Genomic DNA, 22005 nt, shown 5'->3' on the forward strand with positions numbered 1-22005 from the left:
TCCTCATCTGAGCTATTGGAAGCAGCACCCTCTTCCCCCAATGGATGCCAATCTGGGTCAACAACTGGGTCATCCATCACCTCCTCTTCAATGTCATGTGCACCTTCCTCTGTGTCACCGTGTATGGTGGTATAGTATGCGGGAAGGGGCACCTGAGTCTCATCAGGGTCAGAATCTGGCTCATTACACTGCGAGGACAATGTAGTGCTCTGAGTGAATGTACCAGCAAAATCATCTATCAGTGGCTGTGCATCAGTGCACTCCATGTCAGATTCATCTTGGCCTGGATAATTCACCATTTCACTTGATAACCCAGGCACGGTATGTGAAAACAGCTCCATGGAGTAATCAGTTGTATGGCCTGCGTCATCCTTCAATCTTGGTTGGGGTGAAGGACACAAGGAAAGGTGTGGTTCATGAACATGAGCCTCCAATGACGACTCAGTGCTTCTATTTCTTACAACTTCAGAAGAGGAGGCGATAGAGCTGGAGGATGAGTCAGCAATGTAAGCCAAAACTTTTTCCTGAAGCTCTGGCTTTAAAAGCGGTTTGCCAACTACTAGAAAACTAAGCCTTCGAGGCCTTGTGTAGCCAGACGATGACGCAGGCTCAACACCTCCTGCATTCGGTCCTATTTTGCTTTTGCCACTACCATCAGATCCACCACCAACACCATCATTACCAGCTGGCAACCCCCGCCCAATTCCACGGCCTCTTCCACCAGCCTTCCTCATTTTTGGTAAAAATGTACACAAAATCCCACAAACTATATAGTAATGTAAAACAAGGTACAAGGTGTATATAGGACACGGGAGATGTAGAATTTCTGAACACACTTGTGGACACTGTTGGATTGTGTGAGGGCCAGTGAATATCACACCGCTATGTCACAGGCTCAATGTCGCAGGTGTGAAAAATGTCACTATAGGACTGGGGAGATGTAGAATTTCTGAACACACTTGTGGACACTGTTGGATTGTGTGAGGCCCAGTGAATATCACACCGCTATGTCACAGTCTCAATGTCGCAGGTGTGAAAAATGTCACTATAGGACAGGGGAGATGTAGAATTTCTGAACACACTTGTGGACACTCTTGGATTGTGTGAGGCCCAGTGAAATATCACACCGCTATGTCACAGTCTCAATGTCACAGGTGTGAAAACTGTCACTATAGGACAGGGGAGATGTAGAATTTCTGAACACACTTGTGGACACTGTTGGATTGTGTGAGGCCCAGTGAATATCACACCGCTATGTCACAGGCTCAATGTCGCAGGTGTGAAAAATGTCACTAAAGGACTGGGGAGATGTAGAATTTCTGAACACACTTGTGGATACTGTTGGATTGTGTGAGGCCCAGTGAATATCACACCGCTATGTCACAGTCTCAATGTCGCAGGTGTGAAAAATGTCAGTATAGGACAGGGGAGATGTAGAATTTCTGAACACACTTTTGGAGACTGTTGGATTGTGTGAGGCCCAGTGAATATCACACCGCTATGTCAGTCTCAATGTCGCAGGTGTGAAAAATGTCACTATAGGACAGGGGAGATGTAGAATTTCTGAACACACTTGTGGACACTGTTGGATTGTGTGAGGCCCAGTGAATATCACACCACTATGTCACAGGCTCAATGTCGCAGGTGTGAAAAATGTCACTAAAGGACTGGGGAGATGTAGAATTTCTGAACACACTTGTGGACACTGTTGGATTGTGTGAGGCCCAGTGAATATCACACCGCTATGTCACAGGCTCAATGTCGCAGGTGTGAAAAATGTCACTATAGGACAGGGGAGATGTAGAATTTCTGAACACACTTGTGGACACTGTTGGATTGTGTGAGGCCCAGTGAATATCACACCGCTATGTCACAGGCTCAATGTCGCAGGTGTGAAAAATGTCACTATAGGACTGGGGAGATGTAGAATTTCTGAACACACTTGTGGACACTGTCGGATTGTGTGAGGCCCAGTGAATATCACACCACTATGTCACAGTCTCAATGTCGCAGGTGTGAAAAATGTCACTATAGGACAGGGGAGATGTAGAATTTCTGAACACACTTGTGGACACTGTTGGATTGTGTGAGGCCCAGTGAATATCACACCGCTATGTCACAGGCAGAAATTGGCTAGTGTATGACAAACTACAAGGTGTATATAGAATTGGGCAGAATAGGAATCTCCCTAGAGTGTAGGTCTGTAAGAACGGAACATGTCCTCGACTTATTCTTACAGAGTCACACACAGATAGCTTCACTGTGGCCGCAATAACAGCCGTTACACGGTACTGAGAGAGGAGCGTGCACGTACACCGCTATCCAGTGTCCGTAAAATTGTCAAGCTCCGTGTTTTTTAAGTATATGGACTGACACACGCTGTCTCTCTATAGTTTTGAATGTGATCAAACAACAAATATACTTAACTGTTTGAAAAACAGACAAAACTAGAAGGTGGAGGTCTGTAAGAACGGAACATGTCCTCGACTTATTCTTACAGTGTCACACACAGATAGCTTCACTGTGGCCGTGATAACAGCCATTACACGGTACTGTGTGAGGAGCGTACACCGCTGTATGGTGTGAAAAAATGCACGCTCAGTACCTCACCAGGACAAGAAAAAAAAATTTGGGTTGCTTTTAAAAAAGCAGTTTGCAGAGCAGTGGGAAAACAGCAATGCAGCTATCAGGAAGCCTTATAAGGCAGCCTAACAAACAACACAGCTGATCCAGCAAAATATAGCCTCCACTTGCACTGCACACACAGTGACTGGTGTGTTGTACAGGCAAAATCGCTAGCAGCAGAAGCAGTTATTGGTGTCTTCTTCCCTGCCTAACGCTCTCCCTACAGAATCATCATCAGCAGCAGCTCTCCCTATTCTGAGATCAGCATGACTAACATGGCGGTCGGCGTGCACGCCCTTTTATACCCCCTGTGATGCCCCCCAAAGCAAGCCAATCACTTGCATGCCCTTCTCAAAGATGGTGGTGACCCCTGCCTATGTCATCACGTTGCCCACAGTGTCCATGGATCCTGATTGGCTGAAAAAGGGCGGAAAAAAAACTTTTGAAACGCGACTTTGGCGCTAAAGTCGCCGAGCTCGTGGCCGACCTCACCCTAGGGTCGGGTTTCGTTTCATGAAACCCGAAAAGTCGGCGACTTTTGAAATTTTTTGACCCGTTTCGCTCAACTCTATTTATAATCGAAAGGTGCCATTAACCCCTTATTACCCCACTTGCCACCGCTACAGGGCAAGTGGGAAGAATCGAGCAAAGCACCAGATTAGGCGCATCTACTAGATGGGCCTTTTCTGGGCAGCTGGGGGCCATATGAGGGCTTATTTTTTGCGGGACGAGTTGTACTTTTAAATGACATCATTGGTTTTACCATATCGTGTACTCGAAAACGGGAAAAAAATTCCAAGTGCGGTGAAATTGCAAAAAAAGTGCACTCCCACACTTGTTTTTTGCTTGGCTTTTTTGTTAGGTTCACTAGATGCTAAATCTGACCTGCCATTATGATTCTCCAGGTCATTACGAGTTCATAGACACCAAACATGTCTATGTCCTCTTTTATCTAAGTGGTGAAAAAAAATTCCAAAGTTTGCTAAAAAAAAAAAAAAAAAAAAAAATTTGCGCAATTTTTGCAAGACCCGTAGCATCTCCATTTTTCATGATCTGGGGTCGGTTGTGGGCTTATTTTTTCCGTGCCGGACTGACGTTTTTAATGATACCACGTTTGTGCAGATATGTTCTTTTGATCACCCGTTATTGCATTTTAATGCAATGTCTTGGTGACCAAAAAAAACCTAATTCTGGCGTTTTTAATTTTTTTCTCGCTACGCCGTTTAGCGATCGGGTTAATGCTTTTTTTTATTAATAGATCGGGCGATTCTGAACACGGCGATACCTAATATGTGTATGTGGGATTTTTTTTTTACTGTTTTATTTTGATTGGGGCGAAAGGGGGGTGATTTGAACTTTTAGGTTTTTTAAATTTTTTTTTATTTTTAAACATTTTTTTTTTACTTTTGGCATGCTTCAATAGCCTCCATAGGAGGCTAGAAGCTTGCGCAACCCGATCGGCTCTGCTACATATGGGCGATGAGCAGATCGCCCATATGTAGCAGATTTACTCCTGTGCCTTCAGCGCCGACCACCGGGTGGCGCTGAAAGCCATATGCCTGGAACAACCATAGAGGTCTCATAGAGACCTCTGGATGTCCAGGCAACATGACGCCGACCCCCGATCACGTGACGGGGGTCGGCGATGACGTCATTTCCGGTCCGGCGGCCGGAAATGCTATTTAAATGCCCGCTGTCAGCATTGACATCGGCATTTAACTAGTTAATAGGCGCGGGCGGACGGCGATTCCACTCGCGCCTATTGCGGCACATGTCAGCTGTTCATAACAGCTGACATGTCCCGGCTTTGATGCGGGCTCAGCGCCGGAGCCCTCATCAAAGCAGGGGAAATGTCTGATGACGGACTGTGTCCGTCATTGGACATTAAGGGGTTAAATAATTAAAAAAACAGCGTGGGAACCCTCTATTCTTCACGACCAACCTGGCTGAAGCTGACAGCTGAGGGTTGCAGCCCCCAGCTGTAAGTTTCCTCTGGTTGGTTATGAAAATGAGGGAAACCCTATGTTGTGTGATGCAGCAGCAAAAAAGGCAAATGCAATTCTAGGATGTATTAACAGAAGCATACAGTCTAGATCACGTGAAGTCATTATTTCCCTCTACTCCTCTTTGGTCAGACCTCATCTGGAATATTGTGTCCAGTTTTGGGCACCACATTTTAAAAAAGACATCAACAAACTGGAGCAAGTTCAGAAAAGAGCGACCAGAATGGTGACCGGTCTGCAAACCCTGTCTTATGGGGAAAGGTTGCAGGATTTGGGAATGTTTAGTTTGTTTAGTTTGCAAAAGAGAAGACTGAGAGGAGACTCAATAGCTGTCTACAAATACCTAAAGGGCTGTCACATTGTAGAAGGATCAACTTTATTCTCATTTGCACAAGGAAAGACTAGAAGCAATGGGATGAAACTGAATGGGAGGAGACACAGATTAGATATTAGAAAAAACTTTTTGACAGTTAGAGTGATCAATGAGTGGAACAGGCTGCCACGAGAAGTGGTGAGTTCTCCTTCAATGGAAGTCTTCAAACAGAGGCTGGACAGACATCTGACTGGGATGATTTAGCGAATCCTGCTTTGAGCAGGGGGTTGGACCAGATGGCCCAGGAGGTCCCTTCCAACTCTACGATTCTATGATTCTATGATTCTATGTTGGGTTTTCATTCATTCTGCTCTCCTGCTGGCAGAGCAGGAGAGCAGAATTACAGCCGCGGTCAGCACCAGCCACCGTGAACAGCGTTTACTGTGGCGCTTCTTCCCGGTGCCGTCTGTGTGGTCCTGATGCAGCACACGTGCGGCACACGGTTGCCACACGTGTGCCACATGGAGGTACCACGTGTCAACACGAACTCACAGACATGGATAGCTCCGTTACCGGTTTTTCCGGTACTGGAATTATCTGGACGTGTGAAACCGCCCTGAGGCTGCGCGGAGTCCCCGGCTGACCTGAGTTGAACTGATGTATATATTTCCATATAGAGAGACAAGATTTGGCACTGCTGCATAGCCACTACCTCTGCAATATGCTTAGAGGTTAAATCACACACACATACAAAAGGCCATGAACCCACATACTGTATATATATATATATATGTATTCTATGTGTCTATATCTCTTCTTTCGTTTGTGCTTTAACCTGTCATTGGCCTCCATTATATGTCCATTTTGCAAGCCGGCGAGAAAATCTCATCATACGGATGCCATATGGATGTCACACGGATGCTTAGATCTGAGAAAATTGCATCCTCGCATTCCAATCGGATGACATACAGATCACTGTTCATGAAACATTTGTGTGATTCTGGTCCGTTAAAAACGGACCGATTTTTTTAATAGGTTGTGTGTGACTCTGGCCTTAGGCTGTGTGCTGTTGTGTCCATACAATTTATGTTTTATCACCAGGAGATTATCACTGCCCAAAGTAGCTCACTTGAGCCAAGTGGCCCGTCATGCCTTCTTCACTGATAAGCAGCTCACTGTCAATAGATAATGTACATAGAGGGCCTGGTGTGGGTGGGGGCAGCTTTCTCAGCTTTGCTACATCTAAAAGCCTTTATTGTGTCTGCACCCAGTAAAATAAGTGATACGTTGCTGGTATCAGGGTCTCCTTTCCTACATTATGCCGCTCTCAGATGAGGTAGCAAAAATCTGCTAACAGATTCCATTTAAAAAGCCAGCAGTCCAGCCCGGGGCTAACAGTGAGGAGCAAGCACAAACAAGAGCTTGACTCACAAGCTCCCAGCCTGGGCAACACCACAAGTGCCAGAGACTTACACACGATTGCCATATTGTTGCTCCGGGTTGACCACAACAAAGGGGCAGCACTTCCCAGCAAAGGAGGCAGAAAAAGAGGGGGCATACACTGACACAGATGACAGTGGTTTTATTAAAACTTTACCTTGATGACTAGTAAGGGGCGAAGCTATGCTGAAATCAGAGTCTCTGTCATTATTGTCTGCTAACTAGAGTTGAGCGAATTTGTTTGGATTTGGTCGCCAAATCTGAATTTGCCATATTTGTGCCATATTGGTTCCCTATTCGTGCCAAATGTATGTTTGATGATCGGTTCCAAACATATTCGGTAATGTCTACTCCCATTGACTCTAATGATGTTCGGCAGTGTTTGGCAAATATTGCAAAAACAATATTCGATGCCGATCGTATTCAGAACCGAATCCAAACAAATTCGCTCAACTCTAATGCTAATCTTTGATAGGGCAACATAAACCTGGTAGAAGATTACCTTTAAATAGAGAAACTTTTCATGTTAGTAAAGCGTAACTGCTGTTAATATCTGCTGTCCATAGGACCTATTGGGGTTCGCTCACACTTGCATATAAATAATTAGTCCCATTCTTCTCCAGGAGAGTGGGATGATTTTCTCTCACTTGTCATCCATGTGATGTCCGTATACAATCTGTTTTTTTGCTCAGTAGCTATTAATCTTTTACAGGACCATTTTCAGTTTTTATTGCACTTGTCCGATTTATACACCAGTGTGAGTGAATCCTTAATAGATGTATATCGACCAAACCCACTACAAGTATAACGGAGCATCTTAGGAAACACTTCATGAATTCTGGTGATACTGTGGCTGTTGATATCAATGGAGGACCAGATGGGAGCAATCAGGATTCTATAGGCTACGTTCCCACAATGAGCTTTTTTTGGTGAGTTTTTTCATGTTGCAGATTTTCTGTAGCATTTCTGCACCCATTTACTAAAATAGGTTACTTCCATTTTTTTTTTTTTCAAAAATACACATTGTCAAAAACTCACCAAAAACGTATTGTGGGAACTTAATCTTAATCCTAAGTGTCAGGTTTTTTATTTAATACTATATAGATAGGACCAAAACAGTCTAAAGGTCTTCATTCACATTAGATTAATGTTGGCGAACTTACTGATTTCATAGACATTAGCTGATCATCTTTTTTTGTCTATATTTACTTTTCTTAGAGGTGAAGAAAAGTCCTGCCCGCCCTCCCTTAAGTTATAGCGTTTCAGATTGTTGATTGGGACATTTTCTGGTCATGGTGGTGACTGGCGGTTGGGGGATCCTTGAAGAGGGTTCTAAATTGGTCTGGGGATCCATTAGGATATGGATTCCTCAATTGGAAAAAGATGGGTTTTGACGTGTTGAATAGAGTTGAGCGACTTTGGTCGGATCGGGTATCATGAAACAAAATTTGTTTCAGATGAAACTGGTCCGACTAGGGCAAAAAAAGTCGGAGTTTCGTCCGAAACCCGACCCCAATGCAAGTCAATGGGGATTAAAAGTCGGCATTGAGTGGATGAATGTCATCCGCTCAATGCCGACTTTTATTTCCCATTGACTTGCATTGGGGGGTCGGGTTTCGGACGAAACTCCGACTTTTTTTTGCCCTAGTCGGACCAGTTTCATCTGAAACAAATTTTGTTTCATGAAACCCGATCCGACCAAAGTCGCTCAACTCTACTGGTGAATTTTGGTTGGACTTGGGCTTTGGAATGTCGGGTCCCTGGACACTTAAATGTACAAAGGAACCCATTGGATTATGGTGCTCTCAAGACAGGGGGGTAATGGCTGGGAGTAATTATGGTTTAATGCTTTCTGTTTTGGTAATCAACAGATTTTGGGAGCTTCAAGCCCCCTACCATTATTATATAAAACTTGAATTTATCTGTTTATTTAAATAAAGGCTGCTGTGGCCAAAATTACCCCAACTATAGTGTCATAGTTTTTATAGAAAAATCACATTTTGGGGTGATTTTGGGGTAGGGGACATGGCTGTTTATGTGGTTATCTCACCGGAAGATCAACAATGCCACTGTCAAGCGGATTTGTCACAGGTCCATAGCAAAATGGAAAAATTTGCGGAAATTGCAAAGCTGAAAATTTGCACCCATAAACATATCCAAAGAGTTAGAAAGACAGGATTCTGTCTAGCTAGACTTGGTTTGCATACTGTATTACTTATTTTGAGCTCATTATGGGAATTTTGAATCATATGTATGGAACATTTCTTAGTGCAAAGTATGATAAATATTATTCCGCCGGCACAATATTAAATTCTAAATACTTGGAGAAGGACAATGTTTATTCTCTAAAATATGCAAAGTCCAAAGTCAATTAAAGTTTTATTATTTTTATTAGATTTGGTTTCTGATATAAAAAATAGGACTGGGTATATAACGCAATCTGTACAAGGAAAAACAGACAGACTGTCAGATTGAATTACTCACTCTCCAACAACAGCCAAGTCTGGTGCCATGTACGCATGCCAACAAAGCCTAAAGCCCCCGTCACACATAGCGATCACGCTAGCGAGATCGCTGCTGAGTCATACGTTTTGTGACGCAACAGCAATCTCACCAGCGAGATGTGTGACACTTACCAGCGACCGCCCCCCGCCGCTTATCGCTGATCGTCCTGGAATGGCCAGGACATTTTTTTGATCGCTGGACTCCCGCTGGTCAGCACGCATCGCTGCTTGTGACAGGTGGGAGACCAGCGATCAGCGCGCTGGTAACTAGGGTAAACGCAGGGTTTCTAAGCAGCGCGCGTCACTTAGAAACCCGATGTGTACCTTAGTTACCAGCTCCCTGCATCAGCGAGTGTGCGGCATCGCTGGAGCTGATCGCTGGTGAAGCTGTCTGTTTGACAGCTCACCAGCGATCATGTAGTGACTCACCAGCGATCCTGACACGTTGATATCGTTGTCGGGATCGCTGGTGAGTCGCTATGTGTGACGGGGCCCTAACACTTCTTATACTTTGGTGTTGATAGTTAAAAGAATTTAGACATTCCAAACTGAAGAAGGGAAAGCTAAGAGTGGCACATAGACAAAAGCTTTTGGGGCCTACAATAGAATATCTCTCTTACAACACATAATAGTAGACATGACACATATACTTCTGATTTATGAACAAACACTTCTCTTTTGCGATGTCAGACTGCACATTTTTGCATTGTGTGCCATTTCCAACACTTTAGGAAAATAGACAAAATTAATTTCTTTGGGAGCAAGTAAAATTGTGAACAATAATTAATATACACTACAAATGTACTGTATGTGGATACCTTTATCATTTTTGGGTTTAACCTTTTCACTCACATCTGTGGCTAATTATTGCATTGAATCAAGCTCATAGCGACAAGATGCTCATAGACAAACATTAGCTATACAATAATTGTAGTAAGGTTTTCTGAGTACAGTATGCTATTGGCCTATATCTTTTTGCATCTTTTTTTGGACCCTAGGTATGTCCAAAAATATATAGGCCAATAATGTACTCAGAAAATCGTATTACAATTATAGTGAAGGCTATAATTTTAAGGGTAGGATAATTTTATCATTGAGAGACAGACTATCAAAAATAAAATCTAGATAAACACATTGTATAAATTAGATAAGTTTATTTGCATTTTGCAGTGAGAAATAACTATTTGATCCTCTAAAAACCATTAAGAGTTCTGGCTCCTACAGACCAGTTAGACGGTCTTAATCAACTTGTTAACTGCATTACAGACAGCTGTCTTACATAGTCACATTTATAAAAGACTCCTGTCCACAGACTCAATTAATCAGTCAGACTCTAACCTCTACAACATGGGCAACACCAAAGAGCTTCATAAGGATGTCAGGGACAAGTCCATAGACCTGCACAAAGCTAGAATGGGCTACAAAACCATAAGTAAGACACTGGGTGAGAAGGAGACAACTGTTGGTGCAATAGTAAGAAAAAGGAATAAATACAAGATGACTGTCAATTGACATTGATCTGGGGCACCATGCAAAATCTCACCTCGTGGGGCATCCTTGATCATGAGAAAGGTGAGACATCAGCCTAAAACTACACAGGGGAAACTTGTTAATAAACTCAAGGCAGCTGGGACCACAGTCACCAAGAAAACCAATGCTAACACACTACGCTGTAATGGTTTAAAATCCTGCAGTGCACGCAAGGTCCCCCTGCTCAAGAAGGCGCTGGTGCAGGCCCATCTGAAGGTTGCCAATGATGTTATTTCTCACTGAAAAATGCACATAAATGTATCTAACTTATACAATGTGATTTCCTGGATTTTATTTTTGATATTCTATCACTCAATATTAAAATTAACCTACCCTTATTGTTATAGACTGTTCATGCCTTTTTCAGTGGGCAAACTTTCAAAATCAGCAAGGGATTAAATAATTATTTCCCCCACTGTATAGAGGGACTGTAGAGCTCATACTGTGTATACGGGGATTGTATGGGGCTCATATTGTGTATAGGGGGCTACGTGTGAGAAAATAGAGTGTATAGGGGGCCGTGTGTGGTATATTGTATATAGGGGTCTTTGTGTGTCCTCATAAGGTTTATAGGGGGGTGTCAGCTTGCTTAATTCTTCTCAAGTTATAGAATTAATATTAACTTTATATTTATTACATTACAATTAATATTGAATATAATTATTTTCAGCCTATCGGTTGAGTGCTCCTCAACACTCAAGTTCTGTCATTTGTGAAATGAATTGCTCACCCCTGGTCTAAAGTACACTATCACTGAGCTGTGGAGCAGATGAAACATCTTCTCTGGATTAATAAATCTACTTAAGTAGAAGGTACTGAAAAGGACATATCTGGAATTGGTGAGTGCTAAAAAATGTGCTGTTTTATAAGTATAGTGCCATTTGTTGTAACGTTTGTTTCCTATTTCAACCCTCTCTCCCAAGATCCAAGCTGCCTAATGTCTGGAGAGTAAAATCCTATGTATGGCATGTTAGAGTTGGTTTGTAAATTTTGAAAAAGCAGCCATCTGGTGAGCGTGTATATCATAGAACATTTATAGTTAAAGTAATCTTTACTTTTTTGCAGTATTCTAAATGTAACCGTCAATTACACTCCTGATTTTGGCTTACAAATACTGACGTAAAAAACTCACCAAATACTCAACGTGTGCACGTGGCCTTATTCCTGGCTGCAAAAGAAGGAAGTAGGGAGGGACAGTCTACTTTAACCTGAGATGTATAATAAAGATGAACGGCTCAAGCACAATTCGAATTTACATGTTCGTGTGGATTTTCCTGGGAATTTCTATTCCCAGAAAAGTAATTCTGCACAAATGTAATGTCCCTTATGTTTTGTGGTCTGTCCAGAACCCAGAAAATAATACATGTAAAATGTCAAAAAATAAATCAAAGTACTTATAGTCACCCCACCAATCACCTCTTTGAACTCTCCGCTCCTCACGATTGTCCGTCCGGTCCTCATCACATCTTCCTATCACCGCCACGAGTGCTGAAATCCCTAGTCTAGGCTGGGCCCTCCGGCTCTGATGAAGCCCGGGAGTGTTCTACACAAGAAAAAGTTCGCGATGCCATGACGTGCGCCGTGGCATGCCATGATTTCAGCATGAGTGGCGGTGATAAAAAAAGATGCACCAAGGACCGGATTCGTGACAGTGAAGAGCAAATTAGCCAGAAATACGAGTGGTGAGGTATTAGGCTTTTTTAATTTTTGAACCTTTTTATGGCACCTTAGGGCTTAGAAAAATCTTGGCCAGCAGCTTTCAGTTTGCTCAGTCCACCCTGAAGCAAATTAGCAAATACGGATTTGTAAAATTCAATTTCGCCCGAATATATTCACTCATGTCCAATGTGTCATGCTGTTTTAACAGTTCCACAGTTTTTTACAATGTCGTTTTTTCTGCATTATTAAAAGGTTTATCTCAACTCCTTCTTGTAGTGGGGCAGTGTGCGCCTAAATGTTGACTATACAGACCAGGCGGCATAGTCATGTCACTGGTCCAAACAAGTGTGATGTCGCTGGTTCAACAATGTTCTCTCCCATGCTGCAAGCAGAGGAAGCTTTGTTTCTACAGCATCAGAGGGGCACTGTAGCTAGACACACTCTTTCCCTACGAAACTGTCCACTGCTTATAGGCTGCAGAGGTGGCCAGTAACATAGGCAACAAGCAGTAAACTTTAGGGTTCTTTTACACTTGCCGTGTTTTTTCGGGCCGTTTTTGCGGCCCCAATAGATTTCTCTGGGGCCCCAAAAATGGCCGGCAAAAATTAATTGGAGCGTCGTGTGCCATATGGCCATGAGGGCCGTATATACGACTGTGAAAAAATATTGAGCTTGCTCGATATTTTTCACAGCTTACGGACACGGCCGCAATAGATTTCAATGGTGCTGCAAAAACAGCGGTAGCTTGTTGAGATGAGAAAATCCAATTAGGGTAATTTCGCACTAGGCGTTTTTTCAGCATATTTTTTCTGGCAGGAAAGAAGCTGCTGAAAAAAAACAGGTTTTGCTTGTTTTTTTATGTTTTTGCTCTGTTTTTGGCATGCTAGATTTGTCTCTTGTGCATGCTGATAAATTTTAGTGCAAAAAGAGTCCTATTCTACAGAATCAGGCTTTGGCACAAAAAATGCAACAAAACCTGATACCTGCATTTTTTCTGCTGATTTTTTATGTCAATGTGTGAAAAACGCTGAAAAAACGCAGACAAAAACTTTAAATAAGTGACATGCGCTATGTCCAAAAAAAATGCAAAGCACAAAATCCTGATGACAAAAAAACAAGCTGTGTGCATGAAACTTCTGAAATCTCATAGACGTAGCTGGTACTGTGAAACACAGCTGAAAATTTGCATAAAAAAGCTGAAAAAACGCCTAGTGTGAACTTACCCTTAGGGTGCTTTTTATGTCACTATTGAGAAGAAAAGGCTGTGAAATGCAGGAGTTAGAAACAGATGTTCATAATGTCATATCCATAGAACCTTTGTAGAAAGGAAACAAAGATCTTCTTGTTTCTTCCAGTTTCCAAGAGGGTTTGCGTTTCGCTCTTTGGACAATGCCCCCAGCAAGCATTGTTTGATTCTTGTTCCACTCCCATGGATTAATATGGGATTGCATTGGAGTTTTTGTGGTCACGTGGTCTGCTCACAGCCAGTCAGGGGGCTCTAGTTGTATAATAGGGGCCGCATGTATAATCTGTAAAACTGCTTTTGTTTTTTCAGTGTATATGTTCTTAGTTAAAGAGGTCTGTTGTAAGAACACATCCTATTTAAAAATAGCTGCAGTTTTTCTGGCAGTTTTTCATGCAATTATTCTCAGGCAAAGCAAGAAATAGAATCAAAAGTAATGAGAAATCTAAAAATATGAACTATACTTGTCCCTTCTTTTGAATATGCTTTGGCTGAAGAAAAAACAACATCAAAAACCGCAGCATCGTTTAAGATTCAAAATAGTGCAGTCTTATGGAGTAAAAGGGAATGCGTCAGTATTAACAATTGGGGGTGGCGGAGCAATTAACCCTCCGTCAGGAACAATGGATCTGACAGGCACAGCTCTTCTACTTTCATTTCTCCCTTCTCACCAGATTTTCAGGAAACCCCCTCCCTCTAGATAGTCTCCTGGCTCTAGCTGCTGTGTGAAACCTGATACCACAGTTGGTCTGCAGAGCTTCAGGAAGGAAGATATAGCTGTGCTGGCTTCTCAGGCTCATTGGTCCCGAACACATCACACTTTATAAGGTTGGTATTTAATGTTTTTAGTCATTACTATTGTTTCTTTAGCTTGTTTTATGAATGGATAGAGGAAGGTTTGTGGATATATTTCATATAAATAAGGCAGATTTTCTTACAAATGAAAGTGTGCTTCTCATGCACATTGACATTGTTCCCTAATGCATATTCTCTTTCTTGCTTCAGATTACTTTTATGTTGAGTAAATGGGTTTGTTTTGCACCTGATGTGTAGTCTCTTTTATTACATCCCTATGAAGGTCTCTGATCACTTTTAGATCACTGAAATTGAGAAAATTTGATATTCTAGGCATTTTTCTAGCCTGCGCTTGACAGGCACATTGTTCCATTATGAGTTAGTGCGAATATTGTTCCTGACGGAGGGTTAACAAGCCTCTGTTGCCCCAAGTTGTTTCCCCGCCCATCACTGGACTCTTTAGCTCCATTTATAGTTTACTGTCTGTGATATCAGGTGTGACTGGAGGAGATCAGTCAAACTAGTAAATTAGACAGTAAAGCTAAAGAGGGTGGGGCTGGGTTGGGAAACAACTGAGGGACACAGAGAGTGAGACTTGTTCTTTGTTCTGCCAGTCACAGAGCACTTAACACCTCATTTGCAATGAATGAATATGCTAATTAAACTGGAATTGCTAATTAGCAGCAACAGTTAGAAGATATAAAGGTGTCAATGGATTTATATGTCCAAGACCTGCATGCTCAAATATGATATGAACTTTGAACGAGTTGATCTTATTGACAGATTCCCTTTAAAAAAGTTAGTTTCTTTTAATTGAAACATTATATAGTCTCTAAGTGTTTATAGAAAAGTATTTAGAATTGAGAGTCCTCAGTGGTTGATACCTTTTAATAGCTAACTGAAAAGATGGTAACAAATTGTGAGCTTTCAAGACTCGTCAGGTCTCTTCATCAGGCATAGACTAATACAACATCTGAAGAATCACATATTTAGGCACAAGACACAGGAATAATGCAATAGATAAGAGACGCGAAGGAGAACTATGAATATGGGAGAGGGAGAAACAGTTATGGCCAAAAATATTGGAACAGTTCATAGATAAGGAGTGTGAAAGTTTTGTTGTCCTGTGATTGAGGTCTTGTCCATGGTCCTGATGCCCCCAAATGGTCTGAGGAGCAAATTCCTTAATTGATGTAGAAAGACAAAAATCCATGCAGCACATTAATTCCTGCACTGAGTGTGTCAAAGGTTGTCATAAGTTTATGCTCCCAGACTCTTCTGTCTCTGAGATTTGAAGTTACCTTTTAATATAAGCAATTTCATGTCCATGGTGCTGTGATCAGGGAGACAAAAATGTTTGGCCACAGGTAGAGCCATTCTTTTTTCTCTTATTGTGGTACGGTGAGAATTCATCCTTCTCAGTTTTTGCCCTGTCTCCTCCACATACAGACCCCCATTTGGACATTTAGTATAAATAATTAAGTACACCACATTAGATGTAATGCCGCTGAAAGTACCTGGGAACTTGTAGTCCTGATGTGAATTGGGGATCTTTATCTTGTCCGTTGTCATTATAAATGGACAGGTTTTACATTTTTTTTTTTTTGGTTGCAAGGAAAGGTTCCTGCAGCTGTTGGGGAGGACAGGGAACTTCTGACAATGATGCTTCTTAGATTTGGGGGCTGCCTAAAGCACAGCAGAGGGGGGGTTTAGAAATATGGATTGTAATTTTTGTAGTAAAGGTTATAATTTCCGTGCAGCTCCCCTTAGCACCTCCAGATTTGGATTGTAGGTGACCATTAGAGGCACCCTGTTATTTTCTTCTTTAGCTTTGTAATCTAGGATATGATTCCTTGGCTCTTGTAATCTGGTTTTCAATTGTTCTTTGATGATAGCTCTGATTCAAAAAGGCCTTTCTAAGGCCACCATGGTATTTGTTACCATCTTTTCAGTTAGTCATTAAAAGGTATGAATCACTGAGGACTCTCAATTCTAAATATCCTTCTAACTACTGGCTAACATGGTACAAAGATATATATTTTCCTGTATCTAAGCGTTAATATATATTGATTTCAGCCCCTTCAAGAAGTTAAGTCTGACAAAATGGTACTAAAGCGAAAGCAAAAAAAATGTACATCCCAGAGAGAATATTATGTAAGGTGTGCAGCTACTGTATATGCCCTTCATTTCTATGGATGCCAGTGTTATTCCAGTTATCATTATAGCATAGTAGCACATTCACATTATCAATGATACATTATTCTGTGCGTACCATATTGTTAAAGCGAATCTGTAAGCAGGTTATTTTCTACCCCATCGGATAACGGCATGATGTAGAGGCAGAGATGCTGATTCCAGCGATGTATCACTTGCTGGGCTGCTTGCGGCAGTTTTGATGCTGTTCTACTATTTTTATGAATGCTGAGCTCTGCATAACTCCACCCACACCACTGATTGGCAGCTTTGTGTATACTGTGCATAGTCGGAAAGCTGCCAACCAGTGGTGGAGGTGAGTTTGCAAATAGCTTATGAATATACAGGACTACAAGGCAGTAGGTTTGCAAGTCATTTAGTGATAAAACACTGATTTAATCAAAAATACAGCAAACAACCCAGTAAGTGACTCATCGCTGGAATCAGGGTCTCTACATTATGCTGCTCTCAGATGAGGTAGAAATAGACTTTTGACAGATTCCCTTAAGGGTGAGTCTCCACGTAGCGTATTGCTGGCGCTTTGGACGCTGCGGAAACGCCGCTCCGCCCAAAGCGCCGTCCCTGTTGTAAGCGAGGTGATTCCGGATGTGTTCATTGAACACATGCGGTATGACGGCAGCGTACCCATAGACTGTGTAACTTATCTTGCATAGACTGAGCGTCTACGCAAGATAAATAGACATGTTGCGGTCTAAATGTAATTTCGGGTGTGTCATCCGCGTTCTTGCACGCATAGTGGAGACGGGATTTCTTGAAATCCCCTCCACTATGCTGTTATGCTGTAACATCTGGACGCTAGGGCTTAAACAGCTGTACGCAGCTTTCACTCTGCAGCAAATGAATTGCGCTACGTGGAAACATACCCTTAAGGAAAGGGACATGGCTGTTTTGAATCCACCATTTTATTATTGTTCAGCAGATCGGATTACTTCTACAGTCAACTCTTTATACAATGCTATATTCTGTATTTTATGAGCACCTGGTACCTGTAATAACATGACACAGCATCATGCAGTGAAATTAATCTTGAAGATATAAAAAAGAAAAGGGCATAAATAAGTCGGGTTTGACTACAGCAAAAAAAGTTTATTATCTGCAGAATATAATCATTTTGAATACTGCTTTGTTTATGACACATCCTCATGTCAGGTTCTTTTTTATACAATGTCAAATTCCCTTAGGGCCCGTTTTTCTTATACGGAGAAATAAAATAATTGACAGCAAGTTTTAATACTGAGGTCATCAGAAATGAGAGCACTTGTAAGTGATAATCTTAGTTGATGGCATAGGATGACCTTGACATTCCAGTTTATTACAGAGCAGGTCAGACAGTCCTTTGATTATCAGGGTCAACATCATGCACTTTGCGTTGTCTCAGTCTCGCTCTGCACCGAAGAACAAATCTTGATATTAAATCTGCAGTTAAAATGGATTCACCTGTTTCCACATTGTAGAAAGACCCTTAATTGTCACACAGCCCCTCAAAAGTTACATTTCTCACTCTCCCTCCCACATAAACCTGCTTGGTGACCTTACAGTCAGTGCATCCATCACCCAAAGTAAGGGTTTTCATTCTGAAAGTTATAATCTGGACACACTTTCTGCACCAACTTGTAGTCAATACTGTAGAAGGAGATGAAGATGCAAATAACCTTGAATGGTTTGGCGCAAAGCCACGCCGCATGACTCTGTGTATGCTCCATGTAGCAGTTTTTGGCTGGATCATAGAGGCAGGGTTTGTTCTTCAAGGCTTTGTTGGTGTTCTCATACTCCACTCTACAGTTGAAAGTCTTGGTTTCTCTGGTATCCAAGGTAGATTGTTGAAGGAGGTCAAACTCTACCACCTTTGTTGGTGGGACAATACTGACAGACACATTACCAAGGCTAGACGAATTGTGCCGAAAATAGACACTAAATGTCCCATTGATGTGGTCAACTATCTTACCAGTGACCAACAAACTGAACTTGACAGTTTTTATGTTGAAGTAGAAATCCCCCCATCCAAAGATCTTCTTGGTTCTCCCAGCTTTCAAAGATGGCTTGCGTTTCGCTCTTTGGCCAATGCCCCCAGCAAACATTGTTTGGTTCTTGCTCCACTCCCATGGATTAATAGGGGATTGCATTGGAATTTTTACTGCTTTAAAAGGGTCACTGGCGAGTACTCTCGAAGGATGGAGTGAGTGAGGTTTGTTTGTACCATACGGACCATTCTTCACCATTCCTGTTGTCCCCATATCCAAGTATCCTAGTGTTTTCGTCATGTGGCCTTCTAAGCAAAGTACCTAGAAATCAAAATATAAGATTATTAATTATTTATAATTAATCAGTTTTGTCAAACAGTATTTATTATTATTATTAGAGATGACTACAAGGGAGTTATGACCAAAATAGCAAGTTAGCTTCTATCTTGGGGACAACGTGCTGATTGGTGTGGGTCCAAATACTGAGAGCCCCTCAGAATTCCCAAGGATCAGTCTGCTGCAGAAACAGAGAACCGAACTCCGCAAAGCCCAACTTGAATGGAACGGAGATATAATGTACATACCCAACCTCTGCTCCATTCGCTGTCTATAGGACTACCAGAGAAAGCAGAGAACAGCGCTGTCCCATTGGCAATGAATGGAGTGGAAGCATAGCTTGTGCAGTCTGGTCTATTCAAGACAGAGCCTTACAGAGTTAGCTAGTGAGCAAAGATGCAACAAATTTATTATAGGGAATCTGTCACCAGGTTTTTGCTCTGTAATTTGAGAGTAGCAAAATCTAGGAACAGAGACCCTGATCCCAGCAATGTATCATTTACTAGGCCATTGCTGTCATTTTAATAAAATCCTTGTTTCCTATGCTGCAGATCTACCAGTTTTCTGAATGCTGAGTTCTGTATAATCCCGCCCACACCACTGATTGGTAGCTTTCTGTGTACACTTACACTGTGTATAGTCAGAAAGCTTCCAATGAGTGGTGGGGGTGTGGTTATACAGAGCAGAATGACTACATGGCAGGAGGCAACTAGTTCGCTCATGATAATCTCAAACTGGTAAAACTCTGATTTTATTTAAACTGCAACAACAAGCCCAGGAAGTGACATATCACTAGAATCAGGGTGTCTGCCCCTACACTATGCTGCTCTCAGATTACACAGAAAAACTTGCTGACAGATTCCCTTTAAGAGTCATGGCCTCCTTATATATTTGGTATATCTTAAATCATATGAAACAGCACTCATTAAATTCCCCACTGCATGTACTATATGGAAATAACTAATTATAAGTTTATCATAGCACTATCGTCTAAAATTTAAAGATTTTAATGTTAAAATGGTCTACAAATTCTGTAACTTGAAGGACAATCATTATAATAATAGGGAGAGCAGAAAAAAAGAACGTAAGGTTTTATTTAGACTTCGGAGATTTTTCTCAAACTACAATGCCTGACTGATCTTCATCGGTGTATTTGATCGGAGTTTCAACAGGGTTTCGCCCGTGTGTCAGGTTTTGCCAGCACTGTTTCATCAGTGATCTTTTTTCATATGATCTACGGAAAAAAATTACAAAATTCCTCATACCCATTACAGTATTAAAAACGAGCAGCGCACAGATGGCACCCTTGTGTACCTGTGGTCTTCACAGACCCGTAGACTTGTATGGGTGACCTCTAACCTGTGACTTGGTTCAAAAACGGACATGACCCCTGAAGTATAAGAACATATAGACTATAATGTGAAAAAACACAGATAAGGCTGGTTTCACATTAGCGCTTTTGTGCGCAGCGCATCGTGCGTACCCGTGCGCATGCGCACTGCGCACCTATGTTTAACATGACGTGCGCATGGTCTTGTGCACACTTGCGTTTTCGTGCGAATGCGTTTTTTTGTCTTTCGCGCCAGGCGCGCCAGACGCAACATGTTGCATTTTTTGGTCCGCCCTGTCTCGTCAAAAAAACGCATGCGCACGCTTGCGCAAGGAATGCGCAAAAACAACACACTGAAGTCTATAGGAACGCATGCGTGCGCATGGTCTTGTGCACGCTTGCGTTTTTTTGCGCATGCGTTTTTGAGGTAAACAAGTCTGGAATGCAAAAACGCATGTAAAACGCAAGCAACGCTGCATTTTTTTGACGCATCAGCGTACGCATGACGCTAAAAAAACGCGCGTTTGTTTTGCGCTTTTCTTTGCGTTTTTTATGCGCACGATGCGCTGTGCAAAAAAACGCTAATGTGAAACTAGCCTAAAACACATAAGTGAAAGATTGTAATCTGAATGAGGCCTGAAGACGAAAAAGCCAGTATGCAAGAAAACCGCAAATATGGAAATGTACGTCGTCAATCATGAACTGTATTATTAACATAAAAAAATTGTAATATCTCATGAGCAATAGTAGAACAGAATTTAATAAATGCCCGAATGCCTGGCTTATGATGATTTGCTATAGATGTTCATAACTGATGGCAAAGACTGAAGTTTCTTGAACAATGGGTGAAGTCACCTGCATCTTCACTAATCTGTACCAGTAATTCATCATTTGTTAACACTTAACTTACTTTAATCTGCACTTCAATGTACACAATGATAAATACAGAAGGACATTTTATGGGTGACGTTTTTAGAGGCGGCTGGATGAGCTAGAGGAAAATGAACAGAGAATTCCCAAAGGAAAGATTTATATTTATATTGGTTTCCTTGGGAAAATCGCTAGTAGCATCCATATTAAATGAGTCCGGCAAATATCTTATTCTTGACACTGAATTATTTCACAGATTGTGTGATTAGGGTTTTTAATGTTCACAATTTAAATATAGATTATCTCCCTGTGGGTTATCCAGATATTAAATAAAACCATAGCCATGGTGAAAATATGTACTGTTTAATATGTATGGCTTCCCCAGCTTCCCATCTCTGTTATATCTATATTCTTACGTATCATAGTCACAACGTAAGATGGTAGGAAGCATGATTAAATAACGCAGTTTTTTTCAAAATTAGGAACGTTTCTTCAGAACAGTAAATTGATACCATGCTCGACCATTTATTGCTATATTATTGGCTAAGGACTTATTGACACGGCTATATTACTCCACCAGCTTTGATCTCTACTGGAGCTCTGAATCCTTCCAACTTCATACAGAGACAGGACCCGATTCATCAGAGCTTTAATGCCAGAATTCTGGTGTAAAAAAACTTTCAAAAGTCACAAAATATTGTCGAAATGCGTGACTGTGCTAAAATATTGTGACTTTTGGCATTCTCATACCATTTTTACCCAGCTAAGACAAAGTGGGCTGAGTTGGGGTGAGACAGGGGTGTAGCTCCTCCCCTCTTCAAATTCATAACTAGCGGTGGAGTTCCTAGCACTACAAATCTAACACCTGTCCCCAACTGGAGTAAGATTAGTGATGAGGCGCACAGAGAAGACACTTTTCAGATGAGCTGGATTCATTAGGTGGTGTGCACCTCTTAATGAATAAGGCGCCTCTGACTCCCACACACCCTCTCATCAAGACTGGCTTGAAAAATGCTGATCTTGATTAATAGGGGCCATAATGTGTTTTTTTTGTCTGTTTAGGCAGAAATACAGTAGAAAAAATTCTCAGCAGTAGACAAATATTGACAGGCCCTGGTATCATCTGAGAGTCATCATATAATCAATCTTTCCACTCTCAGAGTTTTTAAATCCCGGCAGAGC

General features: G+C 41.7%; 1 protein-coding gene and 1 long non-coding RNA gene across 4 annotated transcripts in view; one reads left to right on the forward strand and one right to left on the reverse strand.

Moving 5' to 3' along the window:
• Positions 1-22005, forward strand: part of LOC141091322 (uncharacterized) — a 182130-nt gene that overhangs the window by 126519 nt on the left and 33606 nt on the right. Inside the window, exon 2 of the long non-coding RNA XR_012232492.1 lies at positions 11086-11254. This is a non-coding gene — a long non-coding RNA (uncharacterized lncRNA). The remainder of the gene's footprint in view (positions 1-11085; positions 11255-22005) is intronic.
• The window catches only part of NXPH4 (neurexophilin 4), a 405809-nt gene continuing 401190 nt past the window's right edge, over positions 17387-22005 (reverse strand). For all 3 annotated transcript variants that reach the window (XM_073576843.1, XM_073576844.1, XM_073576845.1), the window contains exon 2: positions 17387-18608. In XM_073576843.1, the coding sequence (XP_073432944.1) occupies positions 17877-18608 (732 nt within the window). In that variant the 3' untranslated portion in view covers positions 17387-17876. The remainder of the gene's footprint in view (positions 18609-22005) is intronic.

This window comes from Dendrobates tinctorius, unplaced genomic scaffold (genome assembly GCF_039654945.1).
Source record: "Dendrobates tinctorius isolate UK_male_01 unplaced genomic scaffold, ASM3965494v1 ptg000051l, whole genome shotgun sequence".
Classification (NCBI taxonomy): domain Eukaryota; kingdom Metazoa; phylum Chordata; class Amphibia; order Anura; family Dendrobatidae; genus Dendrobates; species Dendrobates tinctorius.